The sequence below is a fragment of the Platalea leucorodia genome, assembly GCF_965183815.1.
Source record: "Platalea leucorodia genome assembly, chromosome: 6".
In the NCBI taxonomy this organism is placed as follows: domain Eukaryota; kingdom Metazoa; phylum Chordata; class Aves; order Pelecaniformes; family Threskiornithidae; genus Platalea; species Platalea leucorodia.
In genome coordinates, this window is record NC_138828.1 from 5838442 (window position 1) to 5866436 (window position 27995).

Here is a 27995-nt window from a genome sequence, read left to right on the forward strand (position 1 = left end):
TTATTATCCTACTTTGGAAACAGGTCTCAGAGTTTTGTTACTGGTTTCAACAGAACCTTTGTTTGGCCCTTAGAAATCAAATAAGTAACTTCTGCTTGGAGCTGTAGGAGATGGACTTGCAATTTGAATCATAGAATCATAGACTACCAGGTTGGAAGGGACCTCATGGATCATCTGGTCCAACCTTTCTTAGCAAAAGCACGGTCTAGACAAGATGGCCCAGCACCTTGTCCAGCTGAATCTTAAAAAGTGTCCAATGTTGGGGAATCCACCACTTCCCTGGGGAGATTATTCCAATCATCATGAGTCGTCCATATGTCTACTTTTTTTTTGGTATACATAGGTTTTTCTTCCTGAAGCTTCTTTCTGAATTTCCTAGAACCCAGGAAAAGTAAAAAGCAGCAGAATAACTTCTTTCTTTAGGATTTAACTACAAGCCGTCTTCTGGAGTAACATTTTTCATATTTCTTTACTGCCTTCTGTCTGTACTTCTGGTGTTTCTGAAGCTGTGGCTGCACATTTGCTGCAAAATAATCGAAACTGGGTTAAAAGATCAGCCAGATCTTTTTCCTGATCCGATTTATTGCACAGCCACACAGAAAACACAATTGATAGTGAACTGACGTGAATGTAGAAATAAGTGGCAGATCTAGGAGCTGTTTAACTTAGTACGCTGTAAACTGAAACGAGAAAGCATTAAGATGGAGATATTGAAAAGTGGAGTATTCATAGAAGCTACAGTTAACTGGTAACACTGTAAATGTTCTGGAAAACATGTCAGTAAATGGGAGACTGGGAAAAGAAGATAAACAATAAATTCAGGGATATGTTTTTAATATTCTGTGCAAATAACATGCTGATGCAAAACACTCGATCTAATGTGCTATAGAGGTATCCAGGAAAACATTAAATAATATTGAAAACAAATTTAAAATGTAAAAGTACTGAGTATATGAGGTAATACATAAGGATGAGTTTTCTGGAATACAAAGACTTTAGACATATGAGGTTTTCAGTGTGCAAAGCTACCATAAACTGTAATATTCTGTATAGTATTATCTAGTCACCTTTATTGCTATTTAGTACAAACAAAACAGCTCTGAGACAAAGTAAGGGTACTATAATCACATAAAACATGCACAAGTACCGTATTTAAACATAAAAATACATGGGATTGTTTTGCAGGCACGATAGGACACAATTTCTGACTGTAAGATAAACTGGCAGTATAATTTTAATGTCTTGGATGAGAAACATAGGGAAAGCAGGAAAGTGATACATAATATTTGCTGATCTCGGTGCTTATAGGGTTAAGTCTATAAGTCAGTGAGCACTGAGCTGTATGGAAATGCGTTCTTTGTTAATCAAAGCATAACAAATTCACACTTCTTTAACACTTCGATTTATAATAATAAAGCCAGCAGATGTCATGTAATTAGATTTGTACTGCCCTTGAGGGGAGCGGATCAAATTCAGCTCAGCATTAGAACAAATAGTATCACTGAAGTTCGTATAGTTACTAGAGATGTGCTCCTGCCTCGCGAAGGGGGCAGTGTTAAAATGAGAAAGGGGGCCAATTTGGGGACAGTGTTAAAATGAGAAGGAGTAAATACAGGGCTGGATGCAATACAACATAAAGCTGCACTCTGTCCCCTCTTCACATTCTATTTTTTGAGGCACATACACAGACCCTTCAGTTAAAAAGCCAGTTGTATTTTAACACATTCTCTGAACGTGTTGGGAAGCCAGTAATGCTTGACCTCCAAGTGAAGCGGGATTTGGGCACTCAGGGGACTGTTTTGCTAATTTTTTTTTAGTAATTTAGAAGGAGGATTGTCAATTAATTGCTATGATTGACTGAATTTGTCAAAAGAAAGAATGTGTTAATCTCTTTCTTAAAATATGGATGTAACTGTTGGCAAGCTGTGTGGATGACTGTAGGGTGCAAGGTAGCATCTCTGAAATCACATATGCCTAGCATCTAAATCTTGATAGTGAGAGATATCAAAACACAAGTCACTAGAGCTCCAGAAAAATACACAATATGCTACAGTAATGAAGATGAGTTAGGGTCATATTGTGCCGACCTTATTCACATTTAATACTATTGCATTGTCTATTCTGTGTGAGTAGTCCCAGTGACTCCAGTGGAACTCTTGATGGCGGGTGGGCTCGTGTGAGCTGGGACGGTGCAGTGCAACCATCTGTGTCCTCAAGAGAGTTAAAATGCCCAGATTGTCTGAGAACCACGGGGCAAGTTCTCGGTTCCAAGTTCCACTGCTGTATATGGTTTACCTCAGAGTATATGGACAAGTGGCTAGTAAGTTTCTGCAATAGGAAAAGAAAAAACGTAAAACAGCTTGCTCTTTTTCCCACCCCAAATAAAAGGCTAAATCTTACTTTTTGGTATAGACATGAACACAACGAATTTGTAGACTAGACTAGACTATTTCAGTTGGAAGGGACCTAGAAGGATCATCTAGTCCAACTGCCTGACCGCTTCAGGGCTGACCAACAGTTAAAGCCTGTCGTTAAGGGCATTCTCCAAATGCCTCTTGGACACCGACAGGCTTGGGGCACCCACCACCTCTCCAGGAAGCCTGTTCCAGGGTTTGACCACCCTCTTGGTAAAGAAACGCTTCCTCATGTCCAGTCTAAATAGCTGTAAATAGACTGTCTTGAATTAAAAATTCTATATTTTTGGTAGTTTGTGACATTCCTAGAACAAAACATGTTGATCAGAGGATTTTTTAAAAGTGGGAATCATTTTCATTCCCAGCAGTTTAACAGATTCAATGCAAGGTCTTAAAATGCTCTCTTGACCCATCCACATTTTTCTGCAAAGCAAAGTTTGGTTCAAAAAGCTTCTCCAGCTCTACTCCAATACCGCTGTTCTTCTGGCAATGCTGGATACTCCTTGAAGAAGCCAGAACAACATTTTGCTCAGAACATTTAAGAAACTAAAGGAGTTTATGCCATGTAGGGGACTTAGAAATATTTTTATAATTTTTTAAACATTTGTGTGCAAGTTACTTATTCTTGCTGACAAAGTAGAATGAAATATGGTGCTACGCAAAAGCAAAGAAATTAAATAATGTCTTTCAAAATTCCTTTCAATAGTCACCTCCAGGTTAGTAAGGAGGCTATGATCAGTTGGTCCAGAGGCAGCAGCTTGTGCTGCGAGCAACATGCAACATCAAGGCTTCATGTCCATTACAAAGGACGTGTACAATACTGGATCAAATGGCAATGAAATTTCATCTAGATGAAGTGTGAAATCGCAGCACGTCTGTCAAATTACCCAGAGCGTATGGTGGTGTGTTTATGAAGGCTCTATTTTGGCTGTATGTGGGCTTACCAAGGACAAGCAGACCTGGCCTAATAAAAACTCTGCTGCTACTAAGTTACTTCTAGGAGATTTTTAAACAAAATTTGAACTGCTACAGTGAGTTTGCATAGACTCATGGTTGTAGTGTTTTTGCAACATGCTCATTAAGTCAGGTTTGCCATCTTGTAGGGACACAGCCTAAGGCAGAGGTAGAAAAGCATGTGCCGCCACAGTCACTGGGTGTTGTGGATACTGCCAGATATTCAAAGTAGGCCCCAAAGTTAAGGTTACGAACTTTTAAAGATATTTTTGAAGAGATAGATCTAGGTACTTGACTAAAAGCATGGGGAAAAGGGACATGGAATAGGAAGGGTGTGATGTTAGTCCATGCTAACTGTTTTCTATTCATCTGAGTTAAGAGATAAAAGTTCTCTTTTATTTCATCTTTGTGGTCCATTCAGTGCTTTTAATTTATGAATTTACTGAGCATCTAATCGGGCATAATTTAGTTTGAGGTTTGTGATGTGAAGAACAATTAAGGTGAGAGTACAGTGATAAATGAAGCAGCTTGGGCCTAATTCTCTAACTTTTACAGTCATTTCTACTGACACAAAATAAGCTAGCAGTTTTTTGCTAAATGGAGTAGAGTAGACTTGAATATATGTTGGTATAACACAAGTCCCAAATGGGTGTGAAATTCTACCATTATTTGTTTGTGTTTTATAAATATTTTATAATACTATAAACGGTTAAACAAAGTGGCACAGAATGTCTGTTTATTACATTCGGTGACAACCACCTGAAGTTGGAAGTAGATACAACTATGCTGGAGGACAGGATTTGAATTAGAAATTGTTGCAACAATAGAAATAATTAAAAAGATTGAATGCAGGTCAATAAAGAGAAATGAAAGGTAATGTACTCAGGAAAAGTCAGTTAAATACAAACAGGATGAGAAAACAATTGGCTTCATAAATCTGAAGGAAAAAATATGGATAATGGATCAGAGTTGAAGGCTTCATCTGCAGCTGAATGCCTAGTTCGGGGAATAGTTCTTCACGAAGGAGGTGACTCGATTAGATGAGATTCCAGGAGGCAGAAGGATCAGAAGTGCAGAACAGCAAGGTGAAAAAAAATGCGACAGCAGTCTTGCCAGACACTAAGGACTGTTGCAGAGCAGAAGCAAATAAACTTCTGCATGCTCACGGCAAACACTCTGAAATGCATTGCTCTTGCTGTCCGCATGGAGTAGAGGTTATTAATTCCAGCAACAAATATTTAGACTGGAGACTAGGAAAAAAAATCTGAATGTGAGTACCACGAAGCTCCGGTATGGATTGCCCAGGGAGGCTGATGCATTTGCAGCACCGCGTATTTGTAGGTCTGACACCGTGTCAGGGATGACATCAGGACATGAGGCTGGGTTAGAGAATTCCATTCTTTTTTGATGATTCCATGATAAGGCTCAAGGCCACAGCAAATCACGATGTAATCAAAACAGCAATATCAGTGATCAAACCCAAACCTATAGATTGGATTATGGTACAGTATATGTGCGTGTGTAGCTCTTGACTCCAGACCGGCAGAATTTGGCCTGATACTTAGCTTAACAGAAAAAAAATGACCACAGACTGCATACAAGGCCGAGAGAGCCAAAACCGCAGCATAGACAGAGAAGAAGAAAGACAAGGAGCATGCTGCAAAAATACAAAACCTTTTGTTTTGAAACAGTGTATGTGTATAGCGTAACATCTTTCACAGCCATTAGTGTTTGTAAAGATTAGCTCGTCTTAGCAACTGGTTCTAAAAACAGAGTGCAGGCTCACACAAACTTCAGGATATCACATCCAGGAGGAAGTGATTTTGTTACTGTGCAGGGACTTCTACTGTATTCATTACAGCCAACAATATCAAAGCAGCGGGTAGTAGTATGAGATAGTATTTCTTTTTCCATAACATTTCCATAGATAGGACAGTATTACTAGTAATGCATTCCCTAAGGAGATACAAAATCATCTCTTCGTATTTTGGGCTTTTAACATTTAAAAGCTCCATGATTTTTCTCGGATGTTCTATCACTGAGAAATGCGAGTGGCTGGAAATAGTTTCTTTCTGCATTGGTCTGTGCTGCTCTCATTTCCTTCTCTTCACGGATCTTTCTCAGTTTTAAGTTTGACCTGCATAATGTCATTGGCATGTATACCATATATACCACTTAAAAAAAGAGAATAACAGCTTGTATCACAGAAGTGTGATAGTATCTGGCACTAAGATACCAGCAGAGGAACACTGTGCTCCATATAACAGAGCCGAAGGTCACTTTTCACCTCTTGTCCACATCTTTGGGTCTGACATTTCCAGGAAAAATTGGTCTATTTCCGGAGAGCAAACATTAGCACTGATTATAACTGCGGGGATCATTTGTAAGGTTTCTTTATTCTTTTGTTACGTTTCCTTTTGTGAGATGCTAGGAACTGGAGTTTATTGCACAACTTTTGAATCCAGACTGCAGGCCTTTATTTCAATCTTTATTCTTCTTGTAGTATGAAGAGCTGTCAGAATGAGTATCAGCATGCAATATAAATTACATACATCCAAAGACAGATGATAAAATATGAGGGGGGAGAAAGAAGGAAGCAGGAAAGAGCCCAAAAATGAGATAAAAAATGCTTTAAAGATACTGGAAAACTCCCTCAAACTGGAACTTTTTAAACAATCGGAAAGACGTAGGCAAAACATAAAGGTTAACCTACAAATAACTACACTGGATATTGAGATTGGCTATAAAGGATGTACTAGGGTGAGAAACGTGTAGGAGAGAAGTAGCATTCTGGCATGAAGGGAGAAGGGCAAAGAAAAGCCCTCGCATGTGAAACTAAGATACAGGCCCCCAAAATGCAACAAATTGCAGTAAGTGGTCACAGCTGTGAATAAACCCTGCTGAACGAGCTCCCCGAGGGCTTTGCACAGCTGTTTGCCTGGAGTAGGCGAGGAAACCTTTATTGCAATGGTTGAGCGAAAATGAATTTAACATCTAGACTTGAAAAACACTTAAATTCCATTAAAACAGGTAATTATTCTGCTCGGTGGCTCCTGAAGAGTCTGGAAATGGGGTTTCCGTCAGTCGGGGGGCTGACAGGTTACACTGGAGAATGGGTTTCTCTGTAGGTCAGAGCTATCCTGCTTCGAGCGCGACCAGCACGTTCCCCTCCCCGGTCGCCGCCAAGCACGGCGAGCCGTGGCTGCGGAGGGGAAGGCTGCCTCTCGGCCGGCCCCGCCACGCCGCCTCGCTGCGCTGCTCGGGCCCCGCAGGCCCGGGCGGCCGCTGCTGCAGGCGGGCGGTGCGGAGCAGCCCCGCTCCCCGCCGGGCCGGGCCTCCGCTGCCTGCTACCAGCATGGCCGCCGCGTCAGGCGGCCGCCACAGCCGCCCCATTGGCAGAGGCGACGGAAGTGACGCACCGGGGGGGAGCCCGGCGGCGCGGGGCGGCGGCGGCGGCCGGCGGCGCGGCGATGAACAGCCGCCTGCAGGAGATCAGGGAGCGGCAGAAGCTCCGGCGGCAGCTCCTGGCCCAGCAGGTAGCGGGCGGCGGCCGCAGTGAGGCCGCCCCGCGCCGGGCCGGGCCCGGCCGGCGGGCGCTCGAGCGCGTGGGCCCCGCCCTTGGCCCGGGGGGAGGGGGCAGCGGGCGCGTGCCGCCTCAGGTGCAACGGTTCAGCTAACGGCGGCGCGGGGGCCGTTGTGGCTGTTATGGCGGTTGCTCGTCGGTCGCGCGAGAGAGCGGCCCTGCCGCTGGCCCCGGGGTGCCCGGAGAGCGGGTAGGGGGAAGCGGCGGGCCCCGAGGGGCCGCTCGGTGTGGCCCCGCAGCCCCGGGGGCCTGCAGGCGGCCTGCAGGCGGGCCCGGCTGGTAGGAGGGTGTGTGAGGTGTAAAGAGCGGCCCTTTGCCTTCCCGACTGCTAGTGTTTGGGGTTCGTAAATCGGAGGTAACTGGCTTGGATTTGTCTTGCCCGTTGTTCAGTTAGGAGCTGAAAACGCAGACAGCATCGGTGCCGTGCTGAACAGTAAAGATGACCAGCGGGAGATCGCCGAAACGAGGGAAACGTGTAGGTCAGTATCGGTGCGCGATTTCTGTTAGAAATTAGGGGGGTTTGATAGTAATACAGGCCTTTGAAATAGGATGAGATCGCACTCCAAAGAGCAAAATTAATTCTTACCGTTTATTTAAAAACATATAATTCAGTGAAAGGAAATGCTTTAATTACTTAAATCTGAATTTTGAATGAGGCGAGTAAGGTTTAGTCATTCACTTCTAATAGTAGCTTGGAAATCGGGGCGAACTTTTGTTTCTTATGTTAAAAAGCTACTGTGGAGCAGAACAGGTGTGAATTTAGAGTATGCTATCCCCGTTGTCGTAGAGCCTTTATACTTTTGCTAAGAGCAGTTACAGGGCAATTTAGTTTAGAAGTTCTTATGGAACAGTAAACATGTCTAGGACAGAGTAGCTAGTGCTGATTAATTCTCACGTGTAACTAATTTTCTTGCGTGAGCAGGCCTAATTTTGTAGATACACTGCTTTGGTTAAAATAAGCTGTACCTCTTGGCACAGAAAAACGAGGAAGCGAGGTACCTGTTTTCAGGAGTCCTGTCCTTAAGAAGTTGTGCTGGTCTCAAATATACTGAGAGAGCAACAACTTCTTATATAAGAAGTTTCAGAATAATTTCAAACTTATAATAAAAACATGCAGTTAAGGCAGATTATCAGAGATTTCTGAAATGTTCTCTCTGGAGAGAGAAACTGTTTTATATGAGCATTTTTTCTGGATGTTTATAGGGCTGCTTATGATACTTCTGCACCAAATGCAAAACGCAAATACCCAGATGAGGGGGAAGCTGATGAGGAAGAGATTGAAGAATATAAGGTAAGAAAAAAAGGAAAAAGTTAGTTTTCTCTGGTGTTCATGTGTCTCCGAGGGATTTAGAAAACATGTGTGCATGCATATAAATAAAAATAAATGCGATGTGTATAGATACTTTAAAATATACATCGCTTCCTTAATGTCTTCCACTGCAGAGATCTAAGAGAGGGAGGGGGCACAGAGGCTAAGTGGTTCTCTTTGTAAGTGGTTTAGGTGCATTGAGCTGTACACGCACCAGAACCCAGTGTTTGGAGGCTTAATGTAGCGCTGCTCTTAGGAAGTGGTAGGCTTAGGTGATAGTGCCCACAGGGAATGGCAGTGTGCTGTGGTTGGCTGTCTTGTGTGGAAAGAAGTGGTAAAATGTGTTTGCGCTTGGTATGCAAAAATAAAAAAAATCTTGACCAGAATTTCTTTGTTTCTGAAGAAGAGCTTGCATTTAGCTAGAGGTAACGGGCCATTGGATGAGATAACAGGCAGGCTGAGGGTGTCTCTTGGAAGCCTAAAAATAGTAATTTTTGAAATATGAGCCTTGGTAGTGCTACATATGTGTTCAGGTTTATAAATCTTTCTGTAATAATGTCTATTTTACCTTTATCTTACTAAAACAAAAAGTTACTGTATGACAGGACGTTTTTTGATGACTAATTTTTAAAGTCTATGTGTAAGTGGACAGACATTCTTTTAAACATGCTAAGTGTTAGTCTGTACATCTTGTTTAGCAAAGCAGTCAAGTCACCATCTCAAAGAAGGGATTTACAGAGTATGTGCCCTGTTTGTGAAGTGGGGGTTTTATGTTCACATTAACGATCAGTTCATATCCGTTTATTTTACTCCTTCACCAAGTATGTGGTTAAACAGTTCTTTTTTTTCCTGTGAAATATATGTGGATAAGTCAGTTGAGTTGGCAAAGCATATGAATCTTATTATTAACGTTTTCTTCTTTAGTATGGAGAAGACTCACCCTGTGGTGGGCTGTAACCACTTGCAAGTGGCCAAACTCTTGCTATATTGTTGCAATTGAAGAATATTTTAATTATACTAGCTCGACTAGCTTCAGTCCAGCAGGTGAATAGATTTAAGAAACTTGAAACCCCCAATAGAACATCTATAGTGGACTCATCAGCTGTTTTCTGCAGACATTGCTAATTCCCTGTTGGCCAGGAGATGAGAACTTAGTAAAATCCCATCTGTATTTATGTAACTTTTTTATTAGTACTTTGAGCCTGTTTAAATTGAGTCTCGTAATATGAACTGAAAAAAAAACTTAGATCCTTATGGTATCAAGCCCTATTGGATTGTGTTTAATACTCCTTAGACAAAAGTAATAATAGACTTGACTGTTAGTGTTACAGACAAATATTGCTAGTTTGTCAGTTTTGTTAGGAAAATTAAAGGTAAATATTTCTGATGTGAAGTGACTCCTATGTCTCTAAAACCCTGACTTGCAGTGTTGGGTTCAATGTGAGGGTATCAGTTAGTTTTTCTGAAGTGGTTTAAAATTTTTATGCCCTGACTTCAGATGTGGTGGAAATGAATGTGTCCTCAAACCTCAACTGCTCAAGCTGGAGCCTGAGGATCTAGCTGTAATTGCTGATGAAGATGGGTTCCTGTGAAGATACAGCATGGTTGTTACTGCAGTGCAGTGTGATGGCGCGACATCTGCAGGGGCAGAGTGTGTGGATGTGGGCGTGAAACCTTTAAACAAATAGAGTTGGGTATTTTAGATGATTTCTGTCAGTTTCTAGTGTTCCAAATGGAAGGTGAGGTGAGCTGACGACCCCTAAATGCCTTATGCTGATGTTTTGAGAGAAGGCTGAACAGTGACATTCAGTTTTTCATTATATGTGGAAGTGTGAGAGCAGTTTTTGAGATGAAAGATGAAGTATGTTAACCTCTCGGCCATTTAGGAACATCTGATGCAAAAAGAGCGATGTTTTTTATTTTCTAGTTTTGAGGTTTTGTTTGGGGGTTTGGGTGGTTTTTTGTTTTGTTTTAGAATAAGTGGAAATTTCTAGTGATGGTTCTTAATAAGCATCAGGCTTCTATGAAAATAAAGGGCAGCAAGGCTGCTCGTTAAGCTTCCCGCTGGCAGCTTGACTTCTGTCTTGGAGCCTGACTGCATTGCAAACCATAGAGGTGGGAGATATGGAAAGAGCTGTGTTATTGGCGAAAATGAATAATGGATATTTTAAGGTCAGAAAGTTGAATTGTGATTCTAAAGAACTTCTACAACACTCTTGTTTCTGTGGAACTGCAGCAGTTGTGCTAGGGTTAGTTGAGCTCCCTGGTCTGTATCTGGGAGTGACAGGTAATGGGACTAGACCACCTGCTGCCACTCACCGGCTTTTCACAGCTGAGAGTTGTGATTGTTGCTCCCCCTCTCCCCAACCCCAGGTGAATTCACTCAATTGTTTGCACCTGTATAAATATCTGGTATCAACAGTGTTTTGTGGCAGAGAGTTCCAGACTTTTAACTTTGCATGAAGTACAAAAAACCTGTGGTTCAAATGTGCTGTCTGCCAGCCTAATTTGATACAGCCCTTTTTTTACTTTGTTTCTGCAGGCAGTGGCCTGCGAGCTTGGAATGCTTCCATGCCATTGTTCTGGAGGCTGAAAAAGTCTTACTTGGTTGAATCATGATAATTGCTTAATGTAGTCTCTAGTCACTTGAAAAAACTATATGCTCGGATATTGTGGGTAGTCTTTGTTTCCCTAACTCAGCAACAATATACCAGATTTGGAAAACAAGGATGATTAATGTACAATCTAGTATCTTGTATTGCTGTTAATTTCATTCTGTCTCTGCTTTGACTGTGTCCTTTTCCCTTTGAAAGTTGGTGGTGTGGGCTTTTTGTTTGTGGCCACAAGACTTTGTTTCGGTTTTTTCCTTAAATCACTTAGGAAGGCATAAAGAGAACTGGGATGACTCAGAAGTAGGTATCTAACAAGTGCTTATCATCAGAAGGCTAAGATTTAGAGGAAGATGGAAGAGAGGAAACAGGTGTAAGCTTATGATGGCATAAGCAGTTTTAGTAAAACTCAAGCTTTCAGCTTGCTTTTTTTTCCTAAATAACACTTGCTGCTGCTTGTCTGCTGTTCATTCCTTGTCCTTATAAACACTGTTGCTGTTTCTGATAGTAATCCGTCTCTTTTTGGTCTGGTTAAACAAACAAACAGAAAGACTGTATCTCTTAAGTTCTTCACCTGAATAATAGGAAGGGGGAATCTGTGACCTACTAATCACAGCAGGCATTTCAGAAGTTGGTGCAAAGCTCCAATTTGGAAGGAACACAGACCTTATTTTAAGATTTCATCAGCCAGAGGAATCAAAATAGGGAGGACGCTTAATTTTTTGATTCTGCATTCAGACAGTTTATGTAGCATAGGGTAAATGCAGCAGTAATAATAGCCTCTTCTCTGCATCTTTTGACTTAGGATGTGTGTTGGGGGCAAGAAGTTGAGTTCTTTGCTAGAAGAAATCCAGTTCTCCATCTTTCCTTTTATTTCAATGTGTTAAAATGTCTTTTTTAATATTTCACATGAAGCACTATTAACTGATTAAGATTTCTGTTGTAATCAGTAATGTGTGAAAGACCATATGCATCCTACTAAAATATGGTAGATGATATTATTTAGTGGTTCTTTGGTTTTATTTATGGGAAAACAGAAAGTGACATGAAGAAGCGAGTGTGTCTCATTTCTGTTTTCTCTATGTTGGATGTTCAGAGTATGTCAGTGTGACAGATCTCTGAATTCCGGAAATCTGATGAACGAACAGTTGGTGACATTAACTGGGGAAAAAAATTGCAATACAATTCCTGTTTTCTGTAAGTTTTGAGACTACACAATGGGAATCTTAAAGTTACTTTTAAGAACAGTCCAAATGAAATAGTGGCTTGTACCATGTGCTGTTTCTGCAAAGTGTGGACTTCAACAGATCTATATAGCGAAGATGGTTTCAGCTGCTAAGGTTGGAACACAAGAGATGATTGAGTGGATATAAATGTTCAAAGGTTCTACTACAGAAGAACTTAAATAAAATATATCATTTGCTTTAGTCCAGGGAGTGAAATTTTGGGGGGACAAAAATTAAAAGTTCTACACCTTGTAAAGCACTGCCTACACTGTCAGGGTCTAGAAATGAAGGGTTTTGTATTTTATTCTTCTTTCAGCGGCCTTTCCCAGTAAAACTCGCCTCATTAATGAGAGAGGGGCAGACCTTTTTGGGACTAGGTAATTTTTTTTCCCCTCCAAAACTAGGGTTGGAACCGTTGATGATCTGCTGTTTTAGGAGACTTCTGTTTGTAGACAGACCACTTCTTTTCTTAAGAAGCAGAATAATAATGAGGAGAGAAACAGCATGATCTTGCAGACTTGTAATATCTGCTTTATTTCCAAGGATGAAGTAGAGCTGCAGCAAGATGAAGAGAACCTGCCTTATGAAGAAGAGATTTACAAAGATTCTAGTACCTTTCTTAAGGTGAGCAGCTTTCGTGATTAGAAGTCTAGTCAAAGCTGGCATGGTTGTGTTAAACTATTTCTGCAGTTGAGGGTATTTGAAATACCGCTTTAAAGGTTGAAGTAATTGACTGGAATTCACAAGTATGGAGGCTTCCTGTGAAAGATATGGCTGTAACAGGTGTTTACATCTGACTAAAGATCTGGGTCAACTTAAAATGAGCCAAAGTAATGGTGGGCCTGATTTGGAACTATAAAAACACAATGATGGTCTTCACTAGTGTAGCTTATAAAGGCATGTTGAAAAGGAGAAAAAAAAAAAAAAAAAAAAACAAAAAAAAAAAAAAACCACCAACAACAAACCCTGTTACTTTCTCATTTATCAGACTAACACATGTAGTGTGTGTGTGTGTGTATGTCCAGTTATCTCCCCGTTGCTCCCACTGAACTCCGTTTTGTTCTCCAGGGTACTCAGAGCTTAAATCCACACAACGATTACTGCCAACACTTTGTGGATACAGGGCACAGACCCCAGAATTTCATCAGAGATGTTGGTATGTCACAGTCAGTAACTGGAGAGAACTCATTTTATTCAATAGCACTTCTTTTTCTTGCCCTTTTTAATTCCTTACAGTTACTTGGAAATGTAGATACACGTATACTTCATAGTTTTGTCTCTGTGTGCGTATGTATCGATATATGTTTATATGACTGATTTTATTTTTAATCAGTTAGGAGGTGATTATTACCAAGGCTCTTCTTACTGTTGGTTTTATTTGAAAGTATTTAACTAGGAAGATATTTTCAAAACTAAGCTCTTGTGGTTCCAGAAAGTAGATGAGTCTAGTGAGCAGATCTTGAAACCTTTGGAAGTTTGAATAACTGACAGTTCAGCTGTTTCCTGGACTGTATTGTCTCCAAGAATGCATGTAGCATGTAAAGTATGGAAAATACTTATTTTTAATTCAGTAAACAATATGGATAATATTTACCAGCTAAACTATGTAACTGCTGACAGCTGATTAGAAGACCCAACACATTACTGAATTTAGAGGATGTTATTTTTTAAGTTTACGTTCTTCCAGCCATCACCGAATTTGTTACTGAAATCTTATTTTATTAGGCCTGAATTTAATCTTTCTAAAACTAAGGTACGGTTTGGTCCTGTTTCCCAGAATGGGTGCCTGGTAGTTATTTGGTTTTTAAAAAAAGCAGGATACCTCCCTCGGCAGATTTCTGCAACAGTTCTCTGTATTTTATCAAGTTCAGGATTGTCAGGGCAAGCGTGTTGTGTGTTTAGATGCCAGCCCAAAGAGCTTTTGTTTGCCTGTTGAGGCAGTTAAGTTTGTTTCTTCTCTATATTTTGTGAATGCTTCTGTGAAACACATCTGGATGTTTAGTATGAAAAACAGGCTGTTTTGACTCGGTTATGTCTTTATCTGAAAAGCATCTGGGCTTCACAGTTCTGTACTTGAAATAGTTACACACTGTTCTTTGAAATGAGTATGAAGAAAGAGCAGCCCATGTTACTTACTCTGACTTTTCTGCTGCAGTTGTTTAAATTGGGAAGGGACAGGACAAATTGTTACACAAGTGTTAATATGGAAATGAATGTGTCAGCAGCAGTTGGTCTAGACCCTTTATTAGGGATGAGGTATGTCACGTTGCATATTGGTTAGCATACGTTTTCTACGTGACAATCAAAACTCTGCTTAGGTGCTACTTCGTCATTGGACATGATGCTACAGAAAGCTGTAGGGAAGTGGTGGTTCCAGAACACCCAGTTATATCTTTTTGATGTTGCTGTTGGAAGAGAGGGAGAGACCTGTGGGTTTTGGTTCGGTTTTGGTTTGGTTGGGTTTGGGGTTTTTTAGTTTGTTTTGTTTTTAAAAAACAACTGCAGTCATCTTGATTGAAAATTCTTTTACACTTCTTGGTTAGCTGCTGATAACTGGCTTCTGTTTCTGCTGGTCAGGAGTATTTGACTGGCATTGCCTGGAAGCAACACAGCAGTGGAAATCAGAAAAACACAGTGGTGTTTTGAAGATGTTACGTATTTAAGGAAAAAAATGAAAATAACTTTCAAGTGTTTTGTGCACATGTAATAAGAGATTATAAGGTTAGCTACTAAGAACTTTGCTTTTACCAAGGCAGTGCTAGGGTTGGGAGTTCAGAAGTTTGAATTAAAATAAGGAGAGGCATGAAGGGTTGTGGGGTTTGTGGGTTTGGGTGTTGGTGTCATCATCCGTGTCCATCGTGAGTTCCCCCCCCCCATGGATTAGGACCATTTAAAGTTGTACATTTAAATGAGCCTGAAGTTTTGTAAATAACTCTTACTAAAGTTGAACTGATACTGCTTGGGAGGTGGGAATGGTACCTTTTTGGTTTGTGCTGATACTACTGCTAGCAATAACAAAAACATATTATTTCTACTTACTTTTTTGAAGGGGGAGTGTAATATACTGAAAAGTTTGCTTGGTTTTTTTCTTTTTTTAAAAGTTTTCTCTTTTGCATTCTGTACATGTGAAAGGTTTGAAAATTAACATCGTAAAGCTAAGTCTAGGAACCCAATAAATAACTATACATGTATTCAAATCTTCATGACTGACACCAGAGTACCAAATCTCGATATAAGGGTTGCCTAAGGGAACCAGTCACACCCCAGTTGCTGCCTTAGAAATAGTCTTCAAAGGTTAAATGAGAGTATTCTGTAAGCGAATGTTAATTAGATCTTAATATAACTTATGGGGGAGAACAAAATAACTTTCTCTTCTCATTCTGGCACTTTCAGTTTAAATGAAAGACTGTTTCCTTCTCATAAAAGGAGTGGTGAACTGATCGCTGTAGTGCTTTAGAGAAGATTAGAGCATAGACACTACATTCAGTAAAAGCTGTAATTAACTGGGTGAAGGCAGGAGGCTTTTGTGAAGTACTGAACAAAAAACGGCTTTGAAGGGTTTGGTTTGTTCTAACGAAAATTGAAATGAGGCTAAGTATTAACATCTGGACCCATTTAGAATACTGGACAATGCTTAATTTTGATACAGATTTACTCTCTAAGTAGTTGTTAACTTCATGTTTTCTTCTCCTTAGGCTTAGCAGATAGGTTTGAAGAATATCCAAAACTTAGAGAGCTCATCAGGTTGAAGGATGAGCTGATATCTAAATCTAACACTCCTCCCATGTAAGTGTTCTTGTGGAAAATGCCTTTCTTCTCCAGACCTGTTTGAAGTTAGCTGTCTGCTTTGCAAATCTCTATCTTTAGCACCTGCTCAGAATTTACATTTTCTATTTCTGCTTGTATATACAAATTAATCAATTGAAACTTCAGAAGAATAAAATCAGTTTGTTAGTTTAATCTAGATGTTTAATATAGTGTATAAACGAGATTTTCTTTCCAGTGTGTGATTATTTATAGTACCTAAAGCTTTGGTTTTTAAGACCGAACTGTGAACTGATTGGGCTGCAAGCTTTAATTTGGGAACTAAAAGAACATCACATGATCGTGAACCTCATGCTGTCATGCTTTAAAAAATTGGCCTCTTCTATAACCTTAGCTGTTCTTGTAACAACTTTGTTTGTGTAATGTTCAGCTATTATCTTAGTATCTGTTAATCAGACATCACTTTGTAGTTTAAGACCAAAAAAAGGTTAGGCTGGCTGGAAATGATTTGTCCTATTAACTTGGAATTACCCCTGAGTTTTTGTTGAACGTTAGACACAGTATAAGCAGGCAGCATGTTACTCCCAGGAATTTGAACCCATCTGACTGTGAACCTGATGCTAGTGTGTACCGAGTAAAATGGAATTATTTCACGATAGTCGCATGAAAAAGTCTGAAATAGTTGTCTGAACAACTGAGATACAAACTGCAAAACTCAACTTGCTATTTTGAGGTTAGATGCGTTTTGGCATTCTTAGCCTTAAAGCAGAAAAGGGGAAAAAATAATAATCAAATGCTGCCTTCTGGTAACACCGAATACACTTACAGAATAATGATCTCTTCCAGACGCTTTCTTAGGAAGGGGGAGGTGGTGGTCTGCTAATGAGCTTTTTTAAGGTTAAAGGTATTGAGGGGAGGGCAGTGTAATTTTTTTTTTTGATAGTGACACAGCAGTGAGTGGTGGGCAGGTGTGGAGTCCAGTCGTAAGAGTGCGTTTGAGTGTGTATTTAATAAAATCAACTTGCGTGGGAATTACACTTTTGTTATTGGGATAGAGAAATACATTTCTACTATATGAAAAGTAAGCATATTTCCAGTAGTCAGTGTATTCTGAACATAACGTATAATAAATCCCAATTCTAAAAATATGCCAGTTTCCCAAAGTAAAGCGAAATACAAGTCTGTTAGCCAAGCAGTGAGTGTTTGCTTCTTAAATGTTGAGGTTTTCTCCTGTATAGTTCATGGATGTACAGAAAGTTCAGTGATTCTGTACTAGATATTGTTGTAGAGTCTGTGGGCATCTGTTTCCTGCTTGCTAAATTAGAACCCTAAAAACTGTTTGTTGAGAGAAAGACTGCTTTTAAAACGATCTAATGCAACAGCATCCAGCCTAGGTTAAGTGAGAATGCATTATGCATCTCCTCTGGATTTAGTGCATTTGAGCTATATGAACTACACAGGAGGCCCTACTCTTAACGGGCTACACAGAAGTGCTGCGTGGAGTATAATTTTCAAACCGCTGTTGTAACTTGTCCAAGCAATCTGTCATCTTGTGTTTAAACAGGTACTTACAAGCAGACTTGGAAGCTTTCGATATTAGGGAACTGAAGTCCAAATTTGATGTGATTCTCCTGGAACCACCGCTGGAAGAATACTACCGAGAGACTGGCATTACTGCCAATGAAAAATGCTGGACCTGGGATGATGTAAGTATTTTTCTTGCTGTGAAAAGGATTTCATACATGTACTTAAGCAAATAGTTTGAGAATTTCATTTGGCATCAAAATGTTTGAGATATGTGTTTAAAGGAAAAATGGGAAATTTGTTTTGTTTTTTAAAGAGAAGTCTAGATTGTTATAAAAACTAAGTTTTATATTGTATGCATGCCTACACTACTTGTGGTTTTGAGGAGTTTAATGAATTAAATACACCTTTCTGTTCTCCCTAAGCCTGGTTGAAAACTTAAATAATAATCATAGTAGGTTTTCTCCCTACCCCCAAATTCCATGAGTTTTCTTTTCTGTTTGGTTTTTGCTGTTGAAATTCAGAATATCCATTGTAAATATTCCCTTCTTTGTTGAATTTCTGGAAGAGATTTTTAAGGTATGCTTTTTAATACGCTGGTCTTCTAGTCAAAAGAGGAGATGAGCATGCTTCACTGACATACCTCCTTTCTCCAAAATACTGATTAGGTAGGAAATTTTAACAATCAAACCAACTGTAATCCTGAGAAGCCTAACAAAATAGATAAACCTTACTTGTGGAATTTTTTCTTGTATTTATGTATTCCATTGCTGTTTAGTCACATCAAAGGTTTGGTTTTTTGTTTTTGGGGGTTTTTTTGGTTTTTTTTTTTTTTTTTTTGAAGCCGTGTTGATTTCTGACCCCTTTTTGGGAACAAGGAGAAATCTTAATGTGCAAGATGTGATCTTTTTTGAGATGGCTGTTGGTGCTCTTGTTCTATTGTGCTCTAGTAAACAGTTAGAGAATTGAGTTAGAGAAAAGATTTTAAAGTTCCTTCTGTAGTAAGGCATGTAGATGCTTGTAAAGGAGGAGACACTCAAGATGTATTGATAGGTAACTCTGTTCTGTATCTTCCCCTTCTCAATAAAGTTAGCTCTGGAAAAGCAAGGTGAGGGCTGGAGGCTGTGAAGTGCTGGATGTCATCAAGCATAACAATTTGATGACACAAAGCCTGCTGACAAGTTGCCCTGTCGTTCAAGATTGAACCAGTGAATTCCTTCACTTGGTCATTGAATAAAAAACTTGTAATGCTAATGTAAAATGGCAATAAATTGGCTCTACTCTATGTATCTACACTTAAAAAAAAACACAACAAACCCAAAACAAAAACCAAACCCACAAAAAAAATCCACAAACCAAAAATAACCAACCCCACCCTCACAACAAAACAGGCAATCCGTAGTAGAGAGGAATAGCAGATAAAAAAAAGTTTGCATAACCATGTCAGGAATTCTTCGGTTCAGGCATATGGTGGGATATGCAACTAAGAAATACCTATTATTTTAGAGACCCTGTTTGAAAGGTATGCAGGACTATGTCTGCGTTAGCTGCAAATTTGTCATAATATGAGTGAATCAGTAGATTAAAGCAGTTGTTGCTGAGATTTTCCTATCTGTGTTCTATGCAGTTTTGGGGAGGGGGATGATGGTGTTACTTCAAACTAGATTTAGTTTGTCCTTAGGCTGGAACCTGCATGTGCATAACTTCAGAAGTGAACCAGTCAAGCTAAAGGATCTTGAGAACAAAATAAAATTCAATCCACCTTTAAGGAATGAGTTTGAAAACAAAGGCGTTCCTGCCTGTGATAAGAGACTAGGTAACTACATGTTAAGGAATAGGTAGCTTCTGTGTTAGCCATACTGTTACATCAGGCAAAAATGGTGCCTGGCAGCATTCCCTGGGGAAGAAATGTTCCATCCTAACAGAAAAACTGGAAGTGTTGGAGGCAGGAGTCATACTCTTAGTTGGGAGTCATATCCTCTTAGAATGGCTTCTGTTGCATTATTTTTCTTCGCAGTGGCACTGAATGAAGCTTGATTTGATGTGTTAGCGAGTTACAGATGAATCTTTTCAACTTGTAATGAGTAACAGATGCTTTGCATCTGAAGTTATTTCATCCTGCATGTTACTCATCTGTCATTGTTGAAAGACTGTCCTGATAAATTCTTGCCTTTTTTTTTTCCTGAAAGTGAAAATGGAGAGAATGTCTTTCCGATACAGTAATAGGAATTAAGCTGTTGGGGGTTTTTTTGTTGTTGTTTAATGTGTCTTCACAAGCATCACATAAGTAATTCCAGGGCTGAAAAGAAACAGAGCACTATTGCTCTGTTATTAAATCGTTTTGCTACCAGTGGAATGATAAAATGAAGCATAGGTTTTTGGAGAGGGGAATCATGTGGGTTGTATTAATCTTTTAGGTCTAGAATTTTTATACAGATAGAATTTCTGTTAAAAAGAATAATTAAACTGGTCATCAGCTATGTTGAAAACACGCACTTGGGTACTGATAAGGTAACTTTTACAACACGCTTTTCTGGAAAACAACTTTAAGAGCACAGCTGTGAATGGTATACAGGCTAACGTCTTCAATAAAAGTGCGTCCTGATGGTTTCTGTGATAATGCTTCAACACTTATTAAGTATTCTTCCTGGTATAATTGGTGATTTATATTTAATTCAGAAACACTTATATTACTATTATTTTTATTAGATCATGAAATTGGAAATTGAAGAAATTGCAGCCCCAAGGTCATTTGTGTTTCTATGGTGCGGTTCAGGCGAGGGTCTGGATCTTGGCCGAGTGGTAAGATGATGTTTTAATTCAATTTATCAGGGACAGGCTTAAGAGTTTATTTTTATCGTTGACTTTTTCTGTATAGAATTCTCAACTGTAACTGCTGAGAGATGCTTTGTTACTGTGTATAGGGTATAATTTTAAGTGGATTAAATAAAGTCTATCTGGCATTAACTGTTTAGATACTGTTACTTTCCAGATGAGTTGCTGTGACTATGCGAGGAAGCATAATTCTATAGGGTCTAGAAAGCTGTATTGCTGTCTTGTTTTTGATGTATGCACGTTGCCACAGGAGCAGGTTGCCATGTTCAGTGCGTTTACAACATTTTCTTTTCTTTAATGGAAGTCTTAATAGTTTTCTGCCAGAAATATTCATGCTAGTAGAACGGTGCTACTGTTTCATAAAGTGAGATAAAATTGTGTGCGTAGCACTGCTTATTTTCAGAAAACACCTGGAGTTTAACTGGGTTTGCTCTCAGTGAGCTCTGTGAAGTTGTACCTCCCTATAAGATCTTGGAGTTTTAGAGTAATCTTTCCGTATGCCAGGGTAGCACTGCATGTGTTGGGGACGGTGGAATAAGAATTTCCAGGTGGCTCTTGCTGTACTGAAACATTCTTTGCTTAGTTTGAGCGGTGCTTTCTATTAAAACAATACAGCATTTGTTAAAGGACAACATGTGATTACTAATCTGTTCCAGACAGTTATTTCGAATAGATTGATTTTTGTCACAGACACATTTGTAGTAGCTGGACAGTTCTTGAACTCAGCAATAGCCAAATGAGCTGGAGTCCTTAATGCCCAATTTCCTCCCTTTCCAAGACTACACTTACAGGAGTTAAGGATTAAAAAGTCATGTAAGTTCTGGTTTGGGTTTCTTTTTTTTTTTTTTTTGGTGGGTTTTTTACAGATATAAGAAAAGCCACAAAATAGTAGCAAAGGCTTTTAGCTATTTATCATCTCATTTATAGAATTTTACATTGATGTGAAAAACTACTGGAGTGCAGGTATTAGTTGAGACGGGGCCGAGGCAGCCGATCACTACGTTGTTCAGACTGGTTTTGATTAAATTTAAGTGTTACTAGGTAAAAATGAGTGCAGAGTTCCATAGGGGATCTGTGCAGGGGTTAGATTTTTTTTTTTTTTAAAAAAAAAAAGGGTGATTATGTAGACATGTCAATGTGCACATGAAGTGTCTTTGTATTTTTTTTTCTTTGGGGGGGGCAGCTTGACAAAACATGGTACAGTCATGCCAGTAAACTGTTTCATTCATCTGTGACAGATTTCTCTTCCAGGTATGCTTTAAGAAAAGTTGAGTACCTATATGACTGTTCAGCTCAGGTTACTTAAGTTTTTGGTGTAGTGTGAACTGTTTTATCTGTCTATAATCTTTAGTGTCTACGCAAATGGGGTTACAGAAGATGTGAGGATATTTGTTGGATTAAAACGAATAAGAACAATCCTGGAAAGACAAAGACTCTAGACCCAAAGGCTGTTTTCCAAAGAACCAAGGTAAAGGTTTGACTCCATTTCTCCTCTGTTCCCATCCTGTCTCTTCCTGCTGATGAAACACCCGGTGCTCCGTGGCAGCTGGTGGCATGCTTTCAGGAAAGCAGATGTGAGGACTTGAGAGTTCTGTTCTGCAAAGCACATTATATGGAAATAAACATATTCATAGGGTGAATGATGAACTTCTGTCCCCTTCTTGACTTTAATCAGTGGGAGGTATAGAAGTTTCATCTACCTTTAACACTGCTTGGTAAATTTCTGTTATAGTCGTCTAAATGTGATACTCGTTTGAGCCGTGTTGAAATGCAGGTAGCTGAGGAGGGTTCATAGATGGATGGAACAAGAATGAAATCCTGAGAGGGAAGATGGAAAGTGAATAGCAAATGTTACTGTACGCTGCAAAGGTTTTGACTTCTGGGTTGTTTCGGTTATGGGTGAATCATAAATAAGCGGTTAGTCTATTAGCAATAGCTTCTGTGTAAAACGCAAGCTCCTTTCCAGATTAGAGGAGAAAACTTGCTGGCGGAGGAACACCACCTGAACGGAACTAAACTTAGCAGTAGAACTGGACTAAATTTGACGTCAAAAGAAGTCTTTAAAGCTGTAGATTATAAATGGATGTAGTCATAAAAAAATAACTCTGGAAGACTGGCTAATGGTTCTAAATACACACGTGCAGGTATGTGCCCAGAGATTGAAGCAGAGAGGAGGACTGTTAGGGACCACAGCTCAGTCAGCACCTCCTGACTTGCTGAAGGTGACTGTAATGCACAAGTGACAGAATCGGTCAGCTTGCTTTAAATTCAACAGTTTCTTAGGGCTGTGTTGTGGAGGACGTGTATTGAAGAAGGTGCAGAGGCAGAGAAAGTATTCTGATTTAAAAGACTCAAATGTATGTTATTCAAAAACTTAGTCAAACGCAGATAGGATTAATAAAGAATTGGTTTGGGTGTATGTGGCTTTAACTGTAGCAGTTTTATTGAATACAGAGAGTTGGCTGCCAGTTTAGTAATTTAAAGTGTCATTAACCTCAGGACTCATTCCACATTCATTAATCGTTTGTTAGTATTAAACATCCTCAACTCTGTCTCAGATCTGCCATTTTTTAGGAGTATAAACTTCCCTTTAAGGTATCTGGAATCTTTCTTTGACTTGCGTTTACATTAATCTGAAGTTTGTTTGAAAGTATGTTTTATTAGTTATAAATATTTATATAAGTATAAATATTGTATGTTTATTGCATAGAGTATTGCAGCTATGTGCAGCTCGCTCATGAGGGAGAGGTTAAAACTAACACAGGAGGAGTTGGGGGGACACTTTACGTCTGTGTTTAGGAGGAGAATAGTTTCTGGTATTCGAGAATTTCTCTGCTTATCGAACAACGGTTGGGCTGAGGTCACTATTTACAATAAACATTGAAAATTTAGCTAGCTTATTCTGACTAAATAAATAGTCTGTCGTGCAAGATGTGTTTACCAATGATTGCAACAGCAAATGCTATCCTATTATGTTTAGTTTAGGCATCTCTATAGATGGACGCTTTATGCTGTGCCACCTGCTGTAGAATCTAAGGTACTAATGAACAGCATTCCCTGTGTAATGAAAATAAAATGCTTTGGATGGTTCTTCTAAAGACTAGATTTACGAGGCTTTGCCTGATGGGTCGTTTCCTTAGCAGTATTGTGCCTTTTGTATTTAGTTAAATACAAGGTCCGAAAACCCTGTAGCTTGGGTGCGGTCGATCAACTGCGCAAATGTGATAGGTCTCCTATTCTGCCTCTCATATTTATTCACTAACTCTTAAAACACTTGCCAAAAATCTGGAAATGATTACGTACTCTTGCCTGCAAGTTTTTTGAGAGCCATCTGGTGGCGCTTAGTCAATCAGTGTTTTATGATACTGGGGAAAATCACTCATTTGAGCTTGATATTCCCAGAAGCAGAACTCTGAAATGAATCTGTAGAACCCTCTTTTCATCCTGTACCAGTTATGGTGATTGCTCATTCATAGGTGCTACACACTAGTCACTTAAGTTGATCTACAATGTTTTAGAGGAAAGGAGAGCAATGCATGTTACAGTTAAAGAACATTTTTAATGCTGATGGAGTTGACTGAGAGTGCCTTGACAGTTTGATAGTGGTTTCACTTTTTTGATGCAGTGATACCTTCTAGAAAGGAATCTGAGGGTGAAGGCTACTTTTGTAACAGGTACAATATGAAAATGTAAATCTTATTGTCACTGACTGGCTGTTTTATGACTAAGAACTTTTGACAGTTATTTGTATGAATAAAGTTAGGATCAGAATGCCAATACAAGTATTGATCATAATTAATAACTCTTCCCTTGCTCTTGCCATCACCTTGTACTCTCTTCCCTTGTGGTGATTTCTCAGCCCTTCCAACTTAAAGCTCTAACTTTTCTGTAATTGAAGAAGTTAAAATATTGTATCTCAGCCTCTGTTTGAGTTTTACCACTTCATAGTGTAGTTCATCAAGCCAGATAGCTTAAACTACTCTCTGCTTTGTTCTCAGAAGGCTCTTTTGGTAGCTCCAGCTCATTCTGTTCTTCTAGCTCATGCTTCAGGCTTTTCTCTGTGTAAGAGCAGGATCTACTCTGCCTGGAATGTCCTTTTCTCTGCATTGTGCTCAACCCACGGATGTCTGTGCTACAGCAGTATGTGCGGCATGTGACAGGTACCCTTCCGTGTTCTGTGTGCGTAGGAGCACTGCCTCATGGGCATTAAAGGAACTGTGCGCCGCAGTACAGATGGTGACTTCATCCATGCTAATGTTGACATTGACCTCATCATCACAGAAGAGCCTGAGATTGGCAACATAGAAAAACCCGTAGAGATTTTTCACATCATTGAGCATTTCTGCCTTGGACGACGACGTCTTCATCTGTTCGGAAGGGACAGTACAATTCGACCAGGTAGCTGTTATGTTTACTTTTGTCGAATGGTTACATTTTCATTTACTTTAATAACCCTCTTCCATCATCTGAGGCCACTTGATGGGTTATGATGGGAGCTGAGACAATAATGGTTAATCCTAATGCATGATTCTCAAGGAGATGCATTTTTTTGGTTTATGTGAAGATCTGTCAGTCACAAAGCAGTGTTGTTTGGGAAGTCTGTGACAATTACCAATTCTATCAATTTTTTCAAAAGGAAGTTTTTTGTTAACTGATATTTTCACCTGTTGATGTGTTTACACTTCTCAGAAGCGTGATTTCTTTCTCTAAACTGATTTGAAATCACTATGAGCTTAGTGCTGGTCCTGTTGCCAGTGTCTGAAGACTCAGTGTCTTAGACTGGGTGCTGCATCTGGCGTGATAAAAAAAATGCATAGAAATACATAGATCAGATTGAAGGTAACTGCATTTTGTTTGGTCAGGCCTTTCAATTTATCATGTATAAGCAATGAAGGTTTTTTCACTGCAGGAGAATACAGACTAGAAGAATAAAATCTATTTTGACGCCTTTCTAGACTTTGGTATCAGTTGTCAATGGCATTCTGCCCTAAAGCCTGAGGTGAAATACAATTCAACATGTTACATAAATTCCCAGGGTAAAGAGAAAAGTGTTAAAGAACTGATCTTGGGGTTTTTTATTCTTGTTTTCCTTGTAAGCATGTTGTTGAGATCACTGAGCTACATTTTTCTTCATTAGTATATGATACAACTGAAAATTCAATTCCCACGGACATTTTTAAGTGGTCTGAGCCCTATTTTACATCCAAATGCTACTTCAGCTCCTAATATGAAGAAATAGGAACGTGCTTGTTTTAAATGTCTGCCTGCCTTGATTCACTTGGGGAGGCTGAAGTGCCCACTCAATGTTTTGCATAAACAGGTTAATTTAACTCTCTTAAGCTCTATTTTCCTATCACGTGGGCTTCAACAGAACTGTTACTTTATTGTGTTTTCAGGTGTGGGCTTCCAGTGTGCTGTGCTCTTGGCTGCACTGTCACAACTGGTTTCTGGAGACAAAATTACCTAATTCAAGTTCAAATGCCTTTTAAAAGGGGGAGAAGAGGAGGAGGGTGACGTTATTTTTAAACGAGATGAATTTACTGATCTGGTTTACAGTCTGGTCCCAGAGGGGCTGGAAAACATTGTTGTGGTCTAAGAAGAAGTAGGAAGGAGGAGGAGGAAAGGGGCCTTGAGAAACCATAGCTTGAATGTTATCCCATAGGCATAATTTAAAAAAAAAAAAAAAAAAAAAAAAGGCCCTTAGAAATATCAAACTAAAATCTTAACTTCAGTGACCTTGGCTTTCCTAGCGGTGACCTTTTCATTCCGTTCAGTGCAGGTGACGTGTAGGTAAGTGTCTGTCCCCATCACTTGAGTGGACATTTACTGGGAAACAGGTGCTAATGGCCTTGAAGCCTGACATTTGTTCTTGCTTTTGTTGACTCTGGTTTTGTTCCCCAGGTTGGCTGACTGTAGGACCCACCCTCACCAACAGCAATTTCAACGCAGAAACATATTCTTCATACTTCACAGCTCCCAATTCCCACCTGACTGGCTGTACCGAAGAGATTGAGAGACTTCGGCCCAAGTCGCCACCTCCCAAGTCCAAGTCTGACCGGGGAGGTGGTGCTCCGAGGGGAGGAGGAAGAGGAGGGACTTCGGCAGGCCGAGGAGAAAGGGGCAGAGAAAGGAACAGAACTAACTTTCGGGGTGAGAGGGGTGGCTTCAGAGGGGGACGGGGAGGCACCCATAGAGGAGGCTTCCCCACCCGCTGATGACTGTTAGGTAATTGCTTCTTCCCCCCCGTCCTATGCCTCAGCTCCGAATCTTTTTCCAAGTCTTGTTTTTGCTAAAGCGAATTATTCTGGGGACTCAAGCTAGATGACTCTTAACATTGTTTCTGGTGCAAGCGGTTACAGGTAGCCTGCCTTCCAGCGACCGGCCTGGCGCATCACCTCACCTGGCGGGCAGGGTCCCGCGCCTGCCAGCGCTAAACTCGGCCTCCTGGCAGATTCTCGTTAAAGCAGAGCGCAGCAGCCATCTCCTCAAACCGCGGATAGGGCTGAAGTGAAGATACTTGCTCTTCCCTTATGAAACTTGCAAGGTGTGGGCTTTACTCACTGTCATTTTCTCCAAAACACGGATTCCTCTTCCTCCTTTGGAGGGTCAGGTTTGGACTGACTTGGATTAGTATGATGGAGCGGGCATGAAATGCAGTTCTGAATTGCATGGCCATAGCAGACTTACTCTCTTATTCATGGAAGAAAAAGTGCTGTGTCTGTATTGACACCTATTTTAACTTCTCTGAAACCAAGGAGCAAACTGAATAAATAGAATTCTATTTTTTCTTATTTGGTTTAAATTTCCCAAATTATTCCGGGGAATAGGGAACAAGTTTGGTTTTCATTTGTGGTGTATATGCACTCACTTTTTGTGTCTAGCGGGGAAAGCGGGAATTCTGTGCAGTCGTGTGTTGCACTTCATGGAAAGCAAGAAGTTGCGCGTTATGTGCGGCCCAGAACTTACTTACATGTAAGTTTGGATTGCTTCTCAAGTAGGGGTTTTCACCCAGTGTCTGTTCGTAATAGCCTTGTTCTTTGATAGGGAAAAACAATTTTATTGCACAGCAATCGCAATGTAAGTAGCGGAAGGACCTCGTTGGAGGTCGTATTGGAAATGCGAAGCGATGTTGTAAGAGTGGGCGCTTCCTGAACCTCATCACCTGGGCGACGAGGGCGCAGTAATCGAACGGAGCGTTGCGCTTTGCCTGTGCGTGTTCCGTGCATTGGAAAAAGGCTGTGGGTGGTCAGCTCCAGAGCACGGTGTGACATGAAAGCAATTCACCTCGGTAGGTACCACGGTTGTTTTTAGCAAAACCACCCCTCTGAACTTCTCCATCCATACTTGGTAGAGGGAACAAACCTGGCTGTTGAAGCCTGAGTGTTCTAGGTGTGGATTTTGGAAAATTGGCTTTTAAGTTGCATAATGTTTCTTTATTGGAGCCTAGCTTTTAAATAACTGTCCTGTAAAGTAGTGCATTATTAAACTTGTTTATCAAAGCTAATGTGGAAATATTTTTCTTAATATTTTGTGGGTTTCTTCTCCTTGAGGTTTTGGAATTGCTAAGTTTTACTGTGGTTTGCTCCCTACTGCTGTAAACAAGGAGGCGGTAACTGTTCTTTTGGTGTGTGAAACTTTTAGCACAGAAATTTTTGTAGGATCTGGTCAACTGTGCAGCCTTGGTAAGTGTGCTCAGCAAGGGACTGCGAACCTCCAAATGAAACTCACCTACTGTTTACATTTTGTTTCTTCCTGTGTCATGTTCCCACATCTGAA

The 27995-nt window shown here is 40.1% G+C and overlaps 1 protein-coding gene across 1 annotated transcript; it reads left to right on the forward strand.

Moving 5' to 3' along the window:
- The first annotated feature begins 6798 nt into the window (after nucleotides 1-6798).
- Nucleotides 6799-27760, forward strand: METTL14 (methyltransferase 14, N6-adenosine-methyltransferase non-catalytic subunit). Its single transcript, XM_082315202.1, has 11 exons — nucleotides 6799-6904; nucleotides 7342-7430; nucleotides 8155-8242; nucleotides 12639-12719; nucleotides 13164-13251; nucleotides 15791-15881; nucleotides 17425-17566; nucleotides 20094-20186; nucleotides 21571-21687; nucleotides 24407-24617; nucleotides 26121-27760. Exons 1-11 carry the CDS (start codon nucleotides 6839-6841, stop codon nucleotides 26432-26434), a joined length of 1380 nt encoding a protein of 459 aa, XP_082171328.1. The 5' UTR covers nucleotides 6799-6838; the 3' UTR covers nucleotides 26435-27760.
- Nucleotides 27761-27995: the final 235 nt, after the last annotated feature.

What these genes read in the sequence shown, in the direction of transcription:
- METTL14 (XM_082315202.1), top strand. Translation starts at nt 6,839, where the DNA reads ATGAACAGCCGCCTGCAGGAGATCAGGGAGCGGCAGAAGCTCCGGCGG. An exon ending in GAAACGAGGGAAACGTGTAG is followed by an intron (nt 7,431 to 8,154) that starts GTCAGTATCGGT and finishes GGATGTTTATAG; the next exon opens with GGCTGCTTATGATACTTCTG. An exon ending in GTCTGGATCTTGGCCGAGTG is followed by an intron (nt 20,187 to 21,570) that starts GTAAGATGATGT and finishes TATAATCTTTAG; the next exon opens with TGTCTACGCAAATGGGGTTA.